Below are 22,426 nucleotides of genomic sequence, written 5' to 3'. Positions count from 1 at the left end.
CTGAGAGTATTGCAATATACAGTCAAAGGTAGAGAATACTCAAGTGGTCTAACAGCCAGTCTTGTGATATCCAGCTTCAAAACGTATTGTTACTTACTTGGGTTGGGAGGGAACAGGGTGCAACTCTTGCAATGTATTATCTCCTTTACAACGGGCATGTCCTGGGAGATTGGCGGGGGAACGATACCAAGACCGGGCATCATGGGATTCATTGGAGCAATGCCTGTCATCATGCCAAGGCTTGGGTCAAAATCTGAGGACAAAAAGTCACATGAGGAATATTGAAACAATACCCAGTTTAATTTCTTTGTGCACTTAAAAAAGATTAGCCCATCACCTGTTTAATAGTTTCAGTGGCAAATCTCGTTTCAGATGAAGTCCTTCAATTCTTTGATGAGGTTGTACATATAAATTGTGCACATCAACTTGTCAGCTGTTGATTGTGCAAGGCTTAAAAAGAGCAATTCTATAAAAAAGAAATTTGGATCGAAACAACCTTTTACACCTTAAGCGACCGTAATCCTTCCTTATTGCACAAAATACTTGAAAAGGTTGTAGCTGAATAGCTTTCCATCTCAAACTCAGATGATTCATATAAAATATTTGTCAGTCTTCAGATCTTGGCAAAGCACTAAGACAACCCTTGTTAAAGTCTACAAAGAAGTACTTCTTTCCTTTGATGGAAATCAAAATTCTGCACTTGTATTTTCTGACCTTACAACAAATTGACCACCATGTTCTACCAAAAAGTTATGAATACCAGCTTGGCCTTACTTGATGCACACTTTCCTGGTTTATGTTGTGGTTATTAAAGCTATTACTGCACTTCTGCACGAGAACTCATCTTACTGGAAGTGGTCAGTGGTTTACCACAAAGCTTTTAGTTGTTCCTTCAGTCTTTTTTCATACCTGCTATACCTGGATATATTATTTATTAACAATGGAACTTGCATATGCAATGTATATGATAGTATTAGAGATATGAGCAGGTCACAGTGGAAACAGCTTCAGATACCTTGAATTCCATTTCCAGTATTAAACTAGAAATTAAAATAATTTCTGACTTATTTAGGCTTTTTGTTCCTAGAGGCAAAAATTTCCATGGTTTTACATGGAATTCTAGCAAGTCCACAAAAGTGTCTACAAAATAACAATATACCCCTCAAATAAACACTGCAAAAACTAGGGTTACACTATGTGCTGAATTTATTCACACAACATAATCTTTATGTAAATTTCTCATGCTCTTCATTTGTATGGACTACTCATGTGCATTACTGAATATTATATTGTCTGGGGGTTTCACTGACCTGAGTGGCACACTAGAGAGAGGGAACTGAGAACTGTTTACTTAGTTGTTTTTGCTACTGCATATGGTGGCATTACCAGTGTGTCAAAAAAAAATTTTCATACGGCAGACACAGTAACAATCATACTATAGTCATAATTATAATATTGTATTGTTCCATCACATTGTCTCTTGCAAATGAATGATGATGTCTGCCTTTTTATTGCGTCTTGAAATGCAGCACTTTCAATACATTCAACCCATACTAAATTTCCCTTGCAGTTACTGAATTCTGAAAGCCCATAACAGTGTAGATACGTGAACCAATTTCCCAATTTAGTCAGATGGTACGTAAATGGTTGTGTGACTGTCTGCTGCTTGCCATTCTCATTTTTTGCCAGCTGAAGCATGCTCAGGTGGTACCCAGTTGCCTTTTTCATATACAAGTCTCTCCCAACCATATTGTAACCAGCACTTTTCCTCTCGACTCCCTTTACTCATGCTGGTATAATTTCCTGCACATCAGCAAGTTCATCTGTCAGTATCCAGGAAGACTAACAAACCATAGATTCACATGGTCAAAGCAAACTGGCCGTCTTCTCCAAACACCAGTGGACAACATAGCTCCTTCCACGACAGCTCAAGCATCATTATAATCCTCCATTACTCACCTCTGCCAGCCTAAATATAACAAACCCTACAAACACCAGCGACAGATCACTGATAACACTCTGAAAACTCTCTCTAATCAAGTCAGTATGACTGCACATTACATATATCGATGTTTATACTGTATTTTATGCACTGATGCTTTTTAAAGGACCTACAGGAACTTGGAATGGGTTAAAAAATCAAAAAAAAAAAAAAATCAATAAAAAAAATAAATCCTTCTAAAGACACAAAATATATAGCTTGCATGCTGACATTTTCAATACTGGGACATGTTTACAGAACACAGATGTGTGCAATGAAAACATAAATTGTATTATAAGATACAGAAAAAAACTGGGTATAATATATTGGTTCATTTATTTTCACGTACTGCTTCTCCTGGTTGCAGTCGTGGAGCCTATCCTAGAATCAGTGGGCGCAGGGCCTGGGGGTACTCCTCGGTCCAGCCATTCACATACAATGCAACAGTTTAGCATCGCCAGTTCACCTGGACTGCATGTGATTGGGACTGTGGGAAGAAACTAAAGCACCCTGGGGAAACCGACAAGACACATGGTAGAACATGCAAACTCCGCATTGACTCTACCAAATTCAAACCTATACCCAAACACCCAGATGTTGTGAGATGGCCTACCCTCTGTGCCACTGTGCCATCCAGATATTATAGTATGTTATAATTTGTATGGAAACATATACTGTATGCATCTTAAGTGTTTATTTTTAAATGTCTGAACGGTGCGACTTGTATATATTCTATTCAAACGTTTGCTCATTCACGATTTGAAATTGTAATAACTGAAAACGATTTTAGCTGCACTTTCCACATTAAATTGCAATAATGAATGTGACCTTTCAGTGAATTACCATGCCATTATAGTCATTGACATGAATGGTGAATTTAATTATGCCTTCATTTAATTATGTTTGTTTAAGATTCTATGTATCAGAAGACAAGTATTACAGGTCAGTTATTTTAGCATTATTATATTTGATTCTTCCCCATAGCAAATGCTATTTTCGACAATCTAAGAACGTATTAAAAACAACCTTAATTGTGAACTGCTTTACATGGCTTTTCCCTGAGAATTAAAAAAATTGGAAACATGGAGAGTGTACTGACAATGCAAACACAATTTTATTTGCTGGTATCGATTTAACTGACTTTTGATTCCGTGCCTACAGATGGTTTTCAAATGGAAATTCGCCCAGTCGCTTGCTTGCTCGCTCTCTCTCTCTCTCTCTCTCTCTCCCAAGAGTAATGTGCACCTGTGTTGAGCTGCTGTATGAAAGCCAATCTGCCTTTGTCAAAGCACGCACCTCTCTGAAATCCTGCATTTTTCCTCACCTACAACTGAAAGAAAGAAGTTACTCTAAAGTGATGAAAAAAGGATAAAGAAGAAATACTGGTGAGCAAAAAAAAAAATAAATAAAGGTGTCAAAAGTCCATGGTGACAGCACACATAGAGGTCTGTCATCTACACAGCTGTATATAAAATAAATGCTGGCATAAAATGTAAAAAATAAAAATAAAATGTTTCAGGGTCAGGGGGTGCGGTGGCGCAGTGGGTTGGACCGCAGTCCTGCTCTCCGGTGGGTCTGGGGTTCAAGTCCCGCTTGGGGTGCCTTGCGGCGGACTGGCGTCCCGTCCTGGGTGTGTCCCCTTCCCCCTCCGGCCTTACGCCCTGTGTTGCCGGGTAGGCTCCGGTTCCCCGTGACCCCGTAAGGGACAAGCGGTTCTGAAAATGTGTGTGTGTGTGTGTGTTTCAGGGTCTGTTTCTCACTCATATTTCTTTGAATAGTACTTTTTCTAAGTGCAGGCAGGAGACACTTCGGACCCAGTGAGATTTATTGTTCGTGGAGAACCGTAATGAGTGATAAAGAGACTGAATTGAAGGGAGCTGTTACTGGAGGGACAGACAGGATGTATAACGGTGTGTCATTTTCTCTGTCAAATTCACAGTACCATAGTCTTTATGCTTGAAAGCCCAGTTAGTTGGGAACCAAATGCACTGGACTTTTTCTCTCCCTTAAATTAAGAAAAAGAGCAGTAAAGTGGTTTCAGGAGCAGGCTGTGTGCGCACATGTTCGTGTGTGTGTGTTTGGAGTATGGTGTGTGAATAGTCTGGGGTCATCCTGGCTTGCAGATAGAGGCGCAGCTGCCATGCCTCTGCAGCCGTGCAGCTCCGCCACAAAGCAGAACATTCCAGAAACATCCGTCCCATGGGACGCATGTGAAGTTTGAAAAGCAAACAAGCTGGAGGGCTCCTAGGCAAGGCCAGGCAGCACTCACGGGCAGAGCTGACCCAGCACTGACCATAGCGCAATGAGATGGTTGACCAGCAGCATCAGTTGTGCAGACGGACAGCTTAGCTGGGATGTGCAAAGTACCAGTGGCTTTGACAGAAGAGAAGCATTGCAAATCCATATGCGTTCAAGCAAGAGCTGCTCGCAGAACAGCCCATTAAGGAGAAAACACACATGGAACAGACATTGTCTGATGTGGAATCAGATATGGAGGTATCGTATTCATTAATTATGACTGTTATGAATGCCAATATGGTACCAGGAGAGTTTTTATTGACATATGTGCTGATGTTATCCCAATAAACCCTGTCAGAATGAGACTTGTGTCAGGGGAGAATGACTCCATTTATAACAGAGGTTCATCTGTATGTGCGTGTATGTGTGTTTTCATGCATAAGTACCTGTACAAAACCGAGTATACAATCACCAAAAATTCTATTTTTGTAACTCTATATTAACAATGTCTTTGTTTTTTTTTTTTTTTTATTTGGTTCGGAAGGACTACTCATCACATGGCCTGCCATTGCCTACACTGCAATTTTGCACTTCCCATAATGATCTATAAGTAGAAGATTAAGTCCCTGTGGGGGCACACGTGGGCAGTAGAGAAGCCACGGAGAGCCATATCTCTCTGGCAGCTGTGAAATCAAAAGGCTGAGGCTGACAGCTTCGGGGGGGTATGAGGAGGGGGGTAACCATCAGCTCTCTCTGTGCTACATCACCCTAGTGGTAGGCACAGCAACGGTGGATTATTGAACTTGCTCTCATGCTGAATTTCCTAACAGATTGTTTGTTGGGTCCAAGAAATAAAGGCCTTCCCTCTTCATGCTGAAATTCCAAATAGATAGTTTGTTAAGTCTCAGTGACTGAGACCTTCCCTGCAGTCAGATTTAAATTCCAATTAGTTTTTTTTTTTTTTTGTTAGGTTTCAAGCAACAAACCATCTGTTCGGAAATGTGTGTTATATATTTAGTTTTTGTTTGTAGTTGTTTATTTTAGTTTATACAAATGGGTAAATACCTTGCTCAGGGGTACTGCAACAAGAATGAGATCCAAACCTGGGTCCTTCAAGTCTGCTCTCTATCTAGAGCTGGGATTCTTAATCGTTTTTATGTCTTTGACCCCTTTAGCAATCTGGTGAAGCCTATGAACTCCTGAGAATAATATATGAATGCCAGTACATAGGATTACAAAGGAAACCAATTAAACTGAAATAGTTTTATATATATATATATACTAATGTGATAGTGATGCAGCAGTGATAGAGTGATATAGTAATGTATGAGCTTCGTAACGCATTACACAGCAAGACTACACATTTAAAATACAGGAAAGATTTAAAGGTTCTACAGCTTGCTTTACAAGGTGAGGATAAGCTTCTCTTAAGGAACATCATAATTCTCCAAGAATTTTTCAGTTTGACTCCTGTTATAGTAAGTTTTTTTGTCCTAAGATCACTGAGTTCATCTTTATTACCCATATGTATTATTCATCTTTATTGCTAAGATAAACATGTAACTTTTTTACCATTCCAGTTCACAGACTCCTTGTAATTTATGGACTCCAGATTAAGGAGCTATGATCACTTTTCTCCAAAGCAACATACAAGCGAAGGTAAACATTTTACAAAGAAAAGAGCTTTATACAAAGGCACACCATCACCAAAGCACAGTTTGTTTTTGTGGCACTACGTTTGTTGCTTAAACATATTACACAAGGAGCTGCCTGCATGATGATCTGGACCGATCCTGAAAATGTTACACTGGAGGTACCTGCAGGATCAAGTTATGGCTTCAGTTTGCTAGAAGATCCAAAGACCTCACTCATTTGTTACTCTCAGGTTCTTGACTAGCAAAGTGGGAAAAAAATTAACTAATTGTCAGCATTCATAGTGAGTTCCTGAAAGGTAGAAGGATCTGCTATGAGATGGAGAGCCTTGTTCTTGGAACGATTGAGCTGCATGATAATTGGTCATCTTAGAAGAATTATGTGTGTGCTTAACTCATGATGCTGACTTATTTTATACAGCAGTATGCATCTGTGTGTGTGTGTGTGTGTGTGTGTGTGTGTGTGTATATATATATATATATATATATATATACTTCTGTATAAAATGAGCCAGCATCGTGAGTATGTGTGTGTGTGTGTGTGTATATATGTCTTTTCCTGGAACAACTCATGATAAGTACCTTACTTAGGGATATTGCTGAGGGAGCAGGGATTTCAACCAATGTACTTTGATTGCAAGGCAGTGGCACTTACCACCATGCTAAGGATGCTCAAAAAAGAGAAATACAGAGTCATCATATGATCACTTTAGCTTTGGACTGGAAACCTGAAAGTTCAGTAAGCCCTTTCTAACACAAGGAGATCAATTAAATTCTGCATTCCTGCAGCCGTGAGGCAATAACACAACCTGCTGAGACGATGTGTCACCCTTGCATTTTCACAGGACACAGAAATGATTTACTTCTAGAGATATACAAAATGCCTTTCAAAGATCCAATTAAGATATGAGCTCCCGATTAACACTTATCCGACGCAATTTTTTGACATGTGAACTGAAATGTTAAATTGATTTCTCAATTTCAATTTCAATTTTACTTTTAAAGCTAAAGGGCAAAGTGGATATGGTAAGTGCACCCTGGATTATCATTTAATTTTTTTATTCCAAAAGCTGAATTTGACAGGCATACAGGGAATGGAAGTGAAGACTTGAAGCAAACCAGATTCACTGTGGTCTTTCTTCAGCTTTACCATCCACAAATAGAGACATTCATTTTTCCAGGGAGAAAGGTTGACATGCAAGCAGGAACCTCCCACAAGACAGTAAAAAAATGTCAAAGGGCATATTTTTTTCTATCACTCAGCACACTCTGTTCTGTTGTTGTTTCCAGAATCTTTTTCCTTTGGGCTCCCTGAAAGATATTGCAAAACATAAGCCAGCTGTCAGTGTACTGCATAGCGGGGTAATGGAATACATTATAATGGAGTAAAAGGCTAGTGATGAGAGACGCAGAAAAAGTCATGGATATTCCAAGTATGCCCAGCTATGTAATGAATGTAAACAGATATAAAGACAAATTGATGCAATCTGAAGTGCAAAGACAAAAATATGTGACCCAGTACATAGAGATGGACACATAAATTGCTGATTAGGTCCGGCACATTGCAATATAGTCAAGCATAATCCACACAACAAATATATTATGCCAGAAAGTAGGTTTGGCAACTGATCTTGAGCAAAGAAGGTTTGTTTATTTATTTATTTAAATGTCACACTTAAATGAGAAAAGCATCTGGCCACTACTTTGAAAAATGAAAACTGTGCAGTAGAGCAATATCTTCCCCTCCATATGCTGGAGTGGCGACGTGGTGAGAGTTGTGACTAAAACGGCGGCCTCGCCAAAGTGTTAGGAAGTCTGTAATGAGGAGGACACACCATGCTCTCCACATGAAGAGGTGAGGCGTTCCCAAGGTTTTTCTAGACCGCTCCTTTTATGCTACTGCAATACACATGCTGCCAGTGATGTTGGCACGGAGAATAAATGGGACAAGCAACGCGGTTGAAACTTTATTTAAAGCTTGGGCAGGAAGCGGCACGCAATGAGGCATGTGCTTTGAAGGACATTTAAGTCATCTCTTCAATCCCTGCTGCGATGAAGGAAAGCAAACTTCATGCTTTGGATTAATTGCACATTATTGTTTCAGATCTACGATACCTAAGCATGGTGAATGTCAAGCAAAATGTATCTGGCAAATTTCATCATACAGTTTGATGTAAATAGATGTTTAATAAGATTCCAAGAATATCTCTTTTGGAAGCAAATAGGGCCTAAACATGGATGGACAAAATCACTCTCAAAGACAAAGATACAGAGTCATACTTTGGTAAACCTGATTAGACCACTAAAATTAATATAAACTAAAGACCTGAATTTAACAAATAATTTAGCTTTTTAATGTCATTAAAATTATATTCAGCATCACAAAGAAACAGCATTTTTGAGTGCAATTATAATTTTAGCTGGTGATTCATTAGTTTGTTTTTTACATGACGTAGTCCAAATAAACTAAAATTGAATTTGTGGGGATATGTGGATATTCTCAAAGATTTTTCTAGCATTAAAAAGCTATTCATCTACATTTCAGGTACGTACGGGATAGACTTTGAAGTGGAACTAATGAATCTAGAACCAGTCTAAACGTCTATGAATTTTTCATAAACGAAAAAAAAATCAAATATCAAATGATATATGTTAATTGGGGGGTGCGGTGGCGCAGTGGGTTGGACCACAGTCCTGCTTTCCGGTGGGTCTGGGGTTCGAGTCCCGCTTGGGGTGCCTTGCGACGGACTGGCGTCCCGTCCTGGGTGTGTCCCCTCCCCCTCTGGCCTTGCGCCCTGTGTTGCCGGGTAGGCTCCGGTTCCCCGTGACCCCGTATGGGACAAGCGGTTCTGAAAATGTGTGTGTGTGTATATGTTAATTGAAGTGCTCCTTTAGAGAACATTTCAATGTTAAGTAAAGAGATTTTTAATGTATAGGGCAGATCTTTTAAATTGTTATTGAACCTACCCTTAATAATATTTGTACTTAATTACCAGATACTGACGCAATGAAAACAGGCTTCTTTACAGAGAAATGTGTCACAATAAAATCACTGTCATGCAGCTAATTGCTATGACAGCTATTTCAGTACAAAGTGTTCCTTTATATTCCGTGTTAAAGACATTTCATATCTATTGAAAAAAACCAATAAATCAAAAACATTCAACTGAATTTAATTTGTCTAATAAAAATGTGTTTTTGAATAAGATTTAAAAATGCCATTTCATATTCCATAAATTGCTTATAAAACAAGCTGCAGCATGAATATTGCTATTTAAAAAGAATAAAAAATAAGCTTTTTCATCTGTGCATTTCAACTTGCTATGCTAATTTATTACCATATCTGATCACTGCACATAAACTAAAATTGCAAACGAATATAATAGTACATAATACACTTGGTAAGTATGTAGACTGCAACAAAAATTTCAGTATGTCAATTTTAAAGAATATATTCCCTTCCTATAAATTAATCTTACATTAAAATTTTAAAATGAAGTGTTCACATTTGTTTAATGACCTTGAAAACATGATGACAGAAACCATACTATGCAAAAAATGTGCTTCTCTTATTTCCTTCAACAGTTTCAAACCATTAACCAACATTTTATGGCAATGCCACACTTAAGGCCATGCCTAGGGCATTCGATTCCCAAGGTTGTTTCAATGCAAACAAGGACTTGAGTTCTCTTAATCAATTTTCTTTTTTATTGGTTTGTCTTAGCAGTTAATGGTCTGCTTCAACCAAAGCAGCTGCTCTCTCAAGCCTCAGGATGTCTCCCCTGTCGCCAAAGTTCACTCATACACATCATTTCCTTCTACTGAATCGAACCCCCGAATATTGGCAGGATGGTGGGTTTGCCTGTCGCCACGGACGAGCATGCCCAATTTCACACATTCTCTAAGTGTTTTCAAGTTGCGTCCAAACCCAAATCAAATTTAGTGAAGGTGCCACACATTCCATTCCCTGTCCTGTGCTGCACTCAGTGAAGTGTCGCACTTTCATTCCCCAGACTAAACTGCTGCCGTCCGCTTCATTATCGGAGGAAAAGTGGCTGCTAATGGCAGACGTGACAAGCTGCAGATATTGCTGTCACTAGACCAAACCCAGGAGACACCACTGCTGATGCAAAGTCACCTCTTCCTAGCCTCTTATCATCAAGTAGTGTCTCCTCATGTGCAAAAGTTTGTAACAGAAATTAATGTCGAAATTAGTGCGGGTAAGACTGGGAACAAACTAAAATAGGAGTTATGTCAACCACAGAGCACATATACTGTGGTGCTTAAAAGTTTGTGAACCCTTTACGATTTTCTGTATTTCTAGATTAATATGACCTAAAATATGATCCGATTTTCATGCAACTCCTAAAACTAGACAAAGAGAACGCACTTAAACAAATGAGATAAAAACATTATACTTGGTCATATATTTATTGAGAGAAATAATACTATGTTACATATCTGTGAGTGGAAAAAGGCCATGCCTTTTTCCACTCACAATAAAAAAACTTTATGATAATATTTGAATACTGATGTTGCAAAAGCTGTGATTTAAAGGTAGTATTTTGGTTTGGTTTACCTTAATCCGAATCAGAATCAGAATGAGTTTTATTGTCCTATGTGCTAACGCACACAAGGAATTTGCTGTGGTTCTAGATGCCTACAGTATTTACAAACAAAAAACAGCTGACATAGAATTACAGAATGAATGAATGAATGAATGAATATATTTACAGAGTATACAAACATGAGAGTATCAGTGTGATTGGTTGGTACTGTTAATGTGACAGGAAGTGGTTAATAGGATATATATATATATATATATATATATATATATATATATATATATATATATATATATATATATATATATATAAAAAGGGGTGCGGTGGTGCAGTGGGTTGGCCCACAGTCCTGCTCTCCGGTGGGTCTGGGGTTCGAGTCCCGCTTGGGGTGCCTTGCGGCGGACTGGCGTCCCGTCCTGGGTGTGTCCCCTCCCGCTCCGGCCTTACGCCCTGTGTTACCGGGTAGGCTCCGGTTCCCTGCGACCCCATATGCGACAAGTGGTTCAGAAAATGTGTGTGTGTATATATATATATACACACACACTATATATTTTCATAAGCTGTTACAGTTTTTCTTTGTACTAGATCCCGCTATACAAGGGAAAGGCATATTAACACACACACACACACACACACACACTTTCCAAGCCGCTTGTCCCATACAGGGTCGTGGGGAACCGGAGCCTAACCCAGTAACACAGGGCGTAAGGCCGGAGGGGGAGGGGACACACCCAGGACGGGATGCCAGTCCACCACAAGGCACCCCAAGCGGGACTCGAACCCCAGACTCACCAGAGAGCAGGACCCGGTCCAACCCACTGCACCACCCCCCCCGAGGTATATTAAGCTACTTACAATTTATAACAACCCATTAATACAGTGGTACCAGGTCATTTTTTTTCCTGGAATAAACTAGGGTAAGTACCTTACTCAAGTGGGAGCAGAAATTTGAATTTGGCTTCCTGGACTGCAAGGCAACAACTCGTCACTTTGCAACCTGGTTCACTGTGGGAAAGGTGAAGATTCTACAATAAATGAGAGCTGAAACAAAGAAGTAAAATGCAGTCTCCACCATATAGGACAAGTAAAAAAAATATAAGATCCCTTTTTATATTGGCTAAAGGAATCTAGAGTAATATTCAAGTCTTTTCCTTGAAATTATATGTCCCCAGGATTTTTCAGCAAAGTGGCTTATAATTGTAGGAATACAAGAATACAAAGAGGATACATGAACATTGCAGCAGTGTCATTACTTTCTCTTATTTAGCTGCTCCCTTGGTTAAATGTGTAATGTACAGATACATAGAGTTATTTACCCATTTATACAGCTGGGCAAATTTTACTGAAGCAAATCAGTGTTCAGTGTTGTACTGAATGGATATTACTGAGAAGACTCCAAATCACCAGTCATTCTCATGAAGCATCATGGAACAGGAAGTTACAGAAAAGAGAACAGTGATCAACCAACTGTCCTGTGACACCTATGGGTTTAGCTATCTAAATAGACATAAGGATCATCTCAGTACCAATCTCACCTCATTTTTCTAAAAAGGATCAAAATTTTTTCACTCTGTAGAGAGATCAAACCCAAAAACAGCCGCACCGCTTCTTCTGTTCTTAAGCTTACAGCTGACCTCTGAAACCCAGAAGCTGAACTCAAGGTGATATACAGAGCAGCCAAGCCAAGAAAGAAGCCAATCCTTGTCTGATCCACTCAGATTACAATAGGCAAAAGGTAGCTGCATTAACCCAGGGTCACACAACTCATGACCATTCTCTCCTGATATAGCAACTGGATCACATTAGGCAATGGCCAGTTGTAATCTTCTGGAACAAAGAGTTACACACTGTATAAACTAAGGTGTTATTATGATGTTATTTTTTCACTAAATATCTCTTTATAGGGATCAGAGAATAGGGGAATGTTTAATTTTCCCCTTAATGGAAAACTACCATTTTTCTGCTTTTAATTCCCTCTGGATAGTGTGTTGTAATGTGCTTTGGAAGAATTTGCTTGTAAAAATGTATACTATGAAAAAACAATTATTAACATGGTAAAGGAGTTTACAGCTGTGTTAGAGAAAGGACTTGAGGGTGGGTACCAAAGTACATAAACAGAGATTATGACAATAAAACCAAACTCATTTGTCTGTGATATACTACTGTAGCATCCTATTGTCAGACATTCACAAGTATCAAAAGGAATTTCAAATGTTCTGCTGTTGAATAATGCAGTTATTTAGAGGTATTAATAAAATGTCTGCTGACACTCAAAGTGCTGCTTTGGTTTAAATTACTTTTTGGAAGTCTCCAAACCAACATGTTCTTGTTCTCTGCGTATAGTTTACAAATGGGCCACCCAACTGAGGGTAACCTCATTTTTTTTTTTCCCCTCAGCTTCGACATGGGCCCCCCATACCTTCACACAGTTTCACAATGTGGTTATGATGATATACAGGCAGGGTTAAGGCTAAGTGTGTTTTGCTGGCCAATGGAAGTTGTTATTATTATTATTATTATTATTATTATTATTATTATTATTATTCTTATTATTACCACCAAGCATGGAGAAGAAAATATGAAAATATGCTCCCAGAGAGGAGGCAAACAGTACCTGACATGAGTGGCTGCCCAGTCATACTCATGGGTGCCATCCCAAGGTTGTTCATGGCAGTGGCCCAGGCTCCAGGGTCTGACATAGGCATGCCCATCTGACCAGAATCCATGTTCATGCTGCGAATTCCATCTGCACAGAAAGGGGCAAATCACAGGCAACATCAGTAAGATGGCTACAATTCTAATGTAACATTTTTTTTTCAGAAACTTGCACATAATTTACCAATAGTAACCTACTGGGTAAGTGTGCTCGAAATCTGAATGACAGTCATGCTTACAAAGTTTCCGTTATATGCAGTGCCTAAAATAAGTATTCACCCTCATTGGACTTGTTCACCTTTTATTGTAGTACAACATGCAACCATGAAATATTTAATTGAGAATTATTGCACAACACAAAGTACTGTATGATGTTAACATCCAGAATTTTTTTTTAAACAGGAAATAATTGAATGCATAAGTATCACCTTGAGCCCCGTGGCTTCCGCTGAGAGTTAATATTTAGTAGGGCCACCTTTGGCGGCAATTATGGGTAAGCTGGGGTAAATTTTGGCCCATTCTTCTTTGCAAAATTGCTGAAGCTCAATGATGATGGATGAGGACCATTTGTGAACAGCAATTTTAAGTTATTGCACAAATGCTTAGTTGGATTAAGTTTTGAGCTTTCACTGGGTCACATCAGGATATTATATTTTGTTTAAAATCACTCGAGTGTGTCTTTTGTTGTGTGTCTGGGGGCAAGTCCTAGAGCTCTCATAGACTGCAGCATGTTTCCTCCAGGACTTTTCAGTACTTAGCTCCATTCACTTTTCCTTCAAAGTTTTCCAGTCCCCACCAACAAAGAAGCATCTGCAACTCATGATGCTGCCATCACCATGCTTCACTAAAGGGTTGTGTTCTCAGTGTGGTGTGATGTGTTAAGCTTACACAGAACATAGTGTTCAGCACTGAGTCCTAAAAGTTTATAAACTCTTCCTCCAAATTACTGAGTCCCACAAATGCTTTTGGGAAATTACAGCTGAGATGTGATATGGCCTTCGGCTGTCTACATATGTTTGTTCATTTCTTTTGTAGCTGTTATGCGCCATACACTTAGTGTCCTGATTTCATCCCACAGTCAAAAGATGTGTTTTACGTTGATTTGTGACTCTAAAGTGTGCATTTCTGTATGTGTTATATTGCTCTTCTGCTGATATACCACTGTGAAAAGCCAAAACATTTTCTAACTTTGTCACCACAGAAATCTTATTGGATTGGCTGCAATCAACTTGCGCTTACAAAAAATTCATAAAATATTTAATACTAAACCTAAGCCTACTGGCTGTAAACCAGTTATATAGTTGAATTATCCAGCTATCAAAACAAAAAAAAAAAAAACAAAAAGCTCTGCAAATCAGCTCTTTGAAAGCTAATCCTTTAAAACACTGTAAAATATGTCTTACAAAACTAAAAAGTTTTAAAAAAAAAAGTAAATACTGGCTTTTCAACGGAGAAAGACGACACACAAAAACAAATTTCTTGTTGGGCCTGAGAAAATGTTTTAAACAAAAGTCCAAAAAGCAACTTCAAGACACAGAGGTAAAAAGTGATGTAATGAAACAAAAAACACAGCCTTAGCCTAAAGGAAGAGAGCTTCAGAGGTGGGATAGTGGGTATAATCATTGTGATGCGAATACTTATTTTGCCAACTGTCCACCATTGCCAGCTGAACTTGATTTGACAGGAGTGTGGAAAGATTTAAAGCATCGAAAGCACTGCACCCTTTTCCAACTGAAAAGGAGTTAAAATAGTGATTGTCTAAATGAATACATTTTATTCCCACAAGAATCTGAAAATATGCTCACCGACCACTTTATTGGGTGCACCTGGACATTTACACATACAGCTTATCCTCCACAGTTAGTGAATTGCATGGTTGTGCCTCTAAATAAAGCATGCAGACAGTGTCACATAATCTAGCTATTGTCTGAATGAACATTAAAATGGACAAGAATTGTGATTTAAGTAACTTGAATGTCACATGCTACTTTGTGTGAGCTGCAGTAGTTCCAGCATCGGAGAAATTGCATTCCTCTTGGGATTGTTGCATACTACAGTATCACTATGAATCTCCACCCAGTGACACTTCTGTTGGTGAAAACTCCCTGTTCACACCCATAAGAAAACACCCACGAGAGAGATCAGTGGCGAATAGCTAATCTTGTTAAAGCTAATTGGAAGGTCACATGGGCAAAATATTGCAATAGCTCAATGCAATAATGGTTGCACATAAAGCACACACACACACACACACACACACATTTTCAGAACCGCTTGTCCCTTACGGGGTCACGGGGAACCGGAGCCTAACCCGGTAACACAGGGCGTAAGGCTGAAGGGGGAGGGGACACACCCAAGACGGGACGCCAGTCCGTCGCAAGGCACCCCAAGCGGGACTCGAACCCCAGACCCACCGGAGAGGAGGACTGTGGGCCAACCCACTGCGCCACCGCACCCCCGCACATAAAGCATCTCAGTAATATTCAAAAATTGAAGCAACAGACTGCCTACAGCAGCAGAAGACAGAGTTCAAAACAAGAAAGTAAGGTGTCAGTAGACATGAAGTCACACAAACAATGGACAATGAAGTGTGGAAAACCACTGCCTGGCCTGTCAAATCCCAGTTTCCTTTGCACGATGTTGATGGGTGACAAACTGGCTAAAAAGATTGAAACCATGGACCAACCCTGCCTGGTGTCAACAGTACAGACTGGTAGTGGTTAAGTAATGGTGTGGAGAATGCTTTGTTAGCACAGATCAGTTTTTCAGTAGCAAGTGGCCTGCACAGTCCCCATCTTTCAAGCCAATTGAGCATCTTTGGAATAAGGTGGAATGCAATGTTCGCAGAATGAATATGCCAACAAAAATTCTGTAGAAACTGTGTGAAGCTGTCAGGGTAGTATGAACCCAGAAATCTGTGGAATGTGTCCAGTAACGTGTTGCTGAGTTCCATATACTAATATTTTTTTAATGTGAATATATTTTTCAAACTGTGTGTGTGTGTGTGTGTGTGTTTCTGTCTGAACATTAAAACATAACTATGTGCAGGTAACCCATTTTCAGAGCAATAAGTTAAATGCAACATTTTCTCTTGAGTTTATTATGGACACTTTTCCTGGGAGAGGGGTCCTTAGTATTCCTCAGATTCAAGGTGGACCAAGATCTAGATAGGGTTAAGGAATTCTGAGTTATAAGTAATATGACCTGTAGATCACTTTGGTGGGAATCTTGCTTTGTGTATGACATCATTGTCCATACAACTCAGAGGATGCTGGCATTACAATATTGGATATATTTTAGCATTTACATTCTATCATGGTTCATTCACATTACAGTTTTGGTCATTGCTTTTCTTTGCATAAGCTCTGGCTGAATTGTTCTGCTAATACAGCCTCCCACAACAACACAACGAAAGCTGAAAGGACTGGTGTCAATGCTGTTTGCTGACACAGCTTCTACCATCCCAAAGAGTTGCAGAAGCCTCTGGCACAGCTGCCTGGCTCTCATAATGAAAGGCAAATGCTGTTACCTTTGCCTGCCTACCGTACTAATTATATTTCTCTTTTTGTGTTGCCATGACACAGCCTGAGGATTTGTTTTTTTCCGCCATGTAAATGTTCTTTTTGGGCGAAAATTTGTTCACTGAGGGAAAATTAGCTTGTTAGCCAAATTCACACTTAAAGACAATTAATTTTATATGGAGAATGGACACCTGCATGCTGGCAGAGGCGGGAAGGAGGGTTATACTTGATAGGTTAAAAAAGTCATACATTTGTTTAGCTATCTGTGTGGTTTCTGGAAAGTGCCTTTAAGTAAAGTCTAGCACGCAGAAGAGTTGTGTCTTTGGGCTTTATTTTTTAATATTAATGGCAGTTTCTTGCAAATTCGTCAGTTCGCATTTCCACCATTTGCGTCGGGCTTTCATTTTCAAGAGAAATGTATAATTTACCATTACAAATATCAAAGTTGAAATTTGTCTTGAGCTGAGCCAGAAGGAATGAATTACCCAATTTTGAAGAACCTCTTAGACCTCCACAAAAGAAAGTGTGCCCATGTGAAGAATATCCAGGCAGAGCTGAGCTTTTTTCTTCCTTAGAGACACTCTCATTAATGCCTTTGTGTTTAAGCCTGCTATGCACCAAATTTCACTTCATTCACTATTGTGCCCTGGGGCATCATGGGGGTTAGGTTTTAGATTAGCAATTCTGGACAAATGCCCAGAAATGATTGGAGGCCCATGTGGAACTTTACAGTCTACTTACTCATTTTGTAATGCCTCCGACATGACCTTGAGGCCTTGGTCTCTGAGCGTTCCTCCACAGAGCTCCTCTACTCAGCCAGTCCGACAAGATGGAAATGGTTTGTTTGAAAAGCAGACAGAGGCAGACAACTCATTCTGCAGTAGTAGCTTTGGAAGAGGTGATCTAGGATGTGTTTTGGAACTCGGGGCTGTACCCACTCACCCCCCACCTCCCCAGTCATCATCTATTAGGTGTTGATGCTGTTCTGGACTTCAAGGTTTTAAAACCAAACCAATTCTAAAAAACTGAGCTTTGTATATTAAGCTTGATAAACATTTAAACTGAATAGAGTGTGTTATTACTTATTTCGCTGACTCTTTTCTCCAGGGACATACGATGTTCGGTTTACCTATTAAGCTACATCCAATTATGTACCCATTTATACAGCGTGGTGACTTTTACCAGAGCAATTCACAGGGCACTACAGAGCATGTCTTCAGAATAAAAAAAAAATCAGCTACTACACTTTTGTTGTTACCACATGATAGTTTAGAGTTCTCCACTTTAGGTAGTTCTACAGATTTTGACAGGAGTGAGTCAGGTAGACAGATAGTAGGAGTTGCCATAATGATCGGTGGTGCAAACGACACAGAAGAAGATATCTGGGCCTTCCCAGGTGAACTCCCGAGAGAAAGCAGAAGCACAAATTGATCGGTATCGAACCGTCAGCAGTTCTTGCAACATCAAATGTCATCTCCAATTCATTAACACAGGGCTACCCCATTTGCGTGAAATTTTTATTGTGCCTGCTGTCACAGAAGTCTGAGCACAAAAGATTTAACATCTTAATACAAAATAAAAATGACAATTAAAAACTTAAAGAAAACTAAATTAATCAATCTATAAATAGAACATAGGGAATCTGCACACACTGTGAGTATATGGTCATGCATGGGAAGGTGTAGGAAAATTAATTCTATTATGTCCAAGGGCATAACAGCTTATGGCACTGTTACAGCATTTTGCAGAAGTAGTTTGGAAAAGTTCCAAGGTTGGTCTGTGGCTGGAGACCAGAAAACTACCTAAAAGCTAGAGAATATTGCAGCTCTGGTCAACATTATTCCAAGAAAAGAGAAACACTGTGTAAACAACACATTTTCACAGCCGAAATTGTTAATTCATAAATCTGACACAGTGCTCCAGCTTAGCCATGATAATGCTCTGTAGGAACAGGGAGGACAAAGATACATTCCACAGTCGTAACTTAGAGAACTCGCAAAATTTCATAAATTATGCTATGATTCACCTTTACAGGAAAAGGGAGGAAAAAAGACACTCTCCACTGTACACACTAGTGAAAGGCTTTAAACTGTTTTAAATACTATAAATAAAACAAGGGAGTAAAGTATAAATATGACAGCACTGGAGGTTGTCGTGGTGTTTATCACAGTATGAAATTCATACGTGATATTTAAATACGAACACGTTTCGGCCTCAGGCTTTCTCCATGCTGAAGAGAGCCTGAGGCTGAAACACATTCATGTTTAAATTTCATACTGTAATAAATGCCATCACAACTGTGGGTCCTGTCCTCTGTATATTTTATTTCATATTTATGTCAGAGGATCCAGTATCCATTTTAGTAGTAATATTTACACACACGCACACACACACACACACACACACACACACACACACACACTGTCTGAACCACTTGTCCCATACGGGGTTGCGGGGAGCCGGAGCCTAACCCGGCAACTAAGGGCGTAAGGCCAGAGGGGGAGGGGACACACCCAGGACGGGATGCCAGTCCGTCGCAAGGCACCCGAAGCAGGATACGAACCCCAGACTCACCAGAGAGCAGGACCCTGTCCAACCCACTGCACTACCACGCCCCCCCCCCCCCCGTAGTAATATTTTTTTTCCGTAATTACTATGAGCACACTACTCCTGTAATTTTGACTAAAATGTCAGTCAGGTAGGTAAGTATACAAACCTGTATGTATTGCATGAGAAAAACAATTTTAATAATTAGTGAGCTGAATTGTCTTACTGTAGCATAATTCATACATTTTGGCTATGAAGTCATTTCTCCTTTTCACTTATGAAGTTCTCACAGTGTTTTCCACATTCTGTTTGAATGCACTGTAACATCTGTGTATATGCACATTGAACTGAGTTTTAATTTTTCACTGTTATGCTCCCCGAATGCACATGGGACTAGCTGCACATTTTACCAGTTATTTGTCTTAGCATAATAGATGGAATCTCTGATGCAAACACAAAAAAAAAAAAAAAAAACGTTGCCTCGCAGCAGACAGGGTGTGTGAAAGCAGTGTTATTTTCATGGTTATATTATTAATTATTAATTACCATAGGTAAAGAGCTGGGGGTTTCTAACCTTCCTCTGCCCTCCCAACCCCCCAGCTTCAGGAGGAACACCCCATTGGTTTTTAGAATTGCTGACAAAGGCAGCAGTGCTGTGATGTGATTCCTCTGGATGTGAGCACGCTGTAGTAGGTTAGCTAGACATTCCTAGGGTTGGGCTTTTGGGTGAGGAGAGCCTTCCCAAGAGGCTGAAACACCACTTCTTTAACACACTGTAGAACTCCCACCTAATCTGTCTGCCTCATGACAGTCATTCTGTCTGCACCTGTCTGAACCTCTGATGGTGCAGGTGTGGTGCAGTGGTTTAAAAAAATTCAACAAACGATGTGGTCAGTGGTTTCAGTCCTAGGAGGCGGCACCTTGTTTTCTCTTGAGCGGTATTTCTATTAATTTCAATGTTGTATTAATTTAAATTTTGATATCAGTTAAACTTATTAATTTAAGAATTCATTAAAAATTACTTATTTTTAATAATTATATATATACTGTATGGAAACACAACATATAGATATTATAATATATAATACACACACACACACACATTTTCTGAACCACTTGTCCCATATGAGGTCGCGGTGAACGGGAGGCTAACCCAGCAACTCAGGGCGTAAGGCTGGAGGGGGGAGGGGACACACCCAGGACAGGACGCCAGTCCGTCACAAGGCACCCCAAACAGGATTTGAACCCCAAACCCAGCAGAGAGCAGGACCCGGTCCAAGCCACTGCGCCACCCTAATATATAATACACAATGTAAATATTATAATAATTAGTTTGTCCAACGTTAACAACCACTTGTCCCGAGCAGGGTCACGGCAAGCCGGAGCCTCTCCCGGAAATAAAGGGCACAAGGCTGAACGGGACACACCCTGGACAGGACGCCAGTCCATAGCAAGGCACCCCAATCAGGGTTCAAACCCTGGACCTGCCACACAGCTGGGACCAGCCAAACCTACTGTGCCACCATACCCCTTTAATTTAGCTTATATTTAATCTTAATATTCTAACAAATATTAATTTTGTCTGAGGAAAAAACTTCTCTAAATAACAGAAACCCTAAGCTGTAGGTGTTTCTCGGAACAGATGTGAAATTTGTTAAGTTGATACACATTTGAATCATAGATTCAAAAATTTAAATTCAATGACAGGGTCTCAGGAAAAATGGAGTCTGGTTTAATCAGTTTAGTAAATTAATTCTTATGCTAAGTCCATTTTCTGTGACATTTACAAGGATTCATTCAATGAAAATAAAATGCCTGTTGCTAAACTCGAAGCAGAAAAAAAAAAATCAAGACAAAAGGTACTCCCACAGGTCAGTGTCGTAATAAAATGCATACACCATTTTATTTATTCTTGCAAATGCTACATTAATTCTAAATAGCAGCATATTTTAGCAGACAATAAAGTAAAATAAGTAAAATAAGATGAATAAATGTTAATAAAAAAAAAAACCTTTGTTGGTACAATATACTTATTCTTCTTGACTAGACGAATACGCATTGCGGATTTCTCCTGCTCTTCAGTGCTGCTGTCCCTCAGATTCAAAAGATAGTGGGGAGACATGTCATCCCTTGAGATGCTGCACTTTTGCAAAAGCCAACTGACGGGGGGCCAAACCCCAAGATATCTAGGAACATGGAACCGATAAAAGACACTATGTTAATGTGTTGTCATCCACGCTCGGCTCATTCGTGTGGCCAAGTTCTCTTTTCCCCCCACTTCACAGTCTTAGTGAAGCACATAAATAGCATGAGTATATATGAGGTAGCTCAGATTTTACCGTTATCCATGACTCATCCCATAATTTGTTTATTATTGTTCAGTGCAAAACTGTTTCAATTACGGGATTACAGGGCAAAAACTGTTGCTATTATCAAACATTCATTAAGACAAACTATTTGTTATTTATGTTTTATACATGGGCAGCACAGTGGCATAGAGGGTAGCATTGGTCCATCACAGCATCTGGACTGTGCTTTTTCGGCTCTTCTACTCTAGCTTAATTTGTGTAGAACTTGCATGCTCCCTCAGTGTTTGCATTGATTTCCTCCAGATACTCTGTCATATATAAGCATACAGAAAGTATTGCTCACACAGTACTACTGAAGAAGTTTTTACATTCACTGTGGTAACATACTTTTCTGGTACTTGTCCAATTCACTTGTTTCACATTTCATCAAATATGTAAGAAACAAATTAAATGCACCAAGCAAGGTTTTAGTATTTAATTTGTGTCGAAAATAGTTTGTACCCAGCATCATCTAAACATCTGTGTCATTCATAGCCTAAGCAGTTACTATCTTAGTAAACAGGGGTGTTGAATGTTGATCTGTTTTGACAGTGACGAGAAAACAATGTTGATTCAACATGTTTTTTGCCCAGTGGGAATATTGTTGTGCCGTTGTTGCTATAATCCTTTGGAATGAAACAAAGTGCCTCTATTTTCAGTGCCTGGCTCTCTAATTATTAACACAGACATAAAAATGTCGAAAAAGGAAATGTATGAACATATTTCAGCTGCATATTAAAATGAGAATGAAATATTCCAGAGGAGAGGCCTTAGAGAGTCATAGAGGAACTTGGCGCACATTTTTTCATGAAGAAAGAAAAAAAACTTTCTAATGTTGCTTTTATCTCTAATCTCTAACTAGGTCAGAGAAGTTATCAGTAAGGATTTAAAAGTACATGGAATTTAGTGAAATCAAGCT

At 39.4% G+C, this 22,426-nt stretch overlaps 1 protein-coding gene across 1 annotated transcript in view; it reads right to left on the bottom strand.

Moving 5' to 3' along the window:
• LOC108931021 (ecto-NOX disulfide-thiol exchanger 2-like) overlaps positions 1-22,426 on the bottom strand; it is a 115,308-nt gene that overhangs the window by 38,744 nt on the left and 54,138 nt on the right. The window contains exons 3-4 of the mRNA XM_018746572.2: positions 13,051-13,182; positions 98-253 (exon numbers count right to left, since the gene is read on the bottom strand). Of these exons, the coding sequence (XP_018602088.2) occupies positions 98-253; positions 13,051-13,182 (288 nt within the window). The remainder of the gene's footprint in view (positions 1-97; positions 254-13,050; positions 13,183-22,426) is intronic.

This window comes from Scleropages formosus, chromosome 14, assembly GCF_900964775.1.
Source record: "Scleropages formosus chromosome 14, fSclFor1.1, whole genome shotgun sequence".
Classification (NCBI taxonomy): Eukaryota; Metazoa; Chordata; class Actinopteri; order Osteoglossiformes; family Osteoglossidae; genus Scleropages; species Scleropages formosus.
The sequence above is the reverse complement of the archived record's forward strand: the minus strand, read 5'-3'. Positions and strand labels throughout refer to the sequence as shown.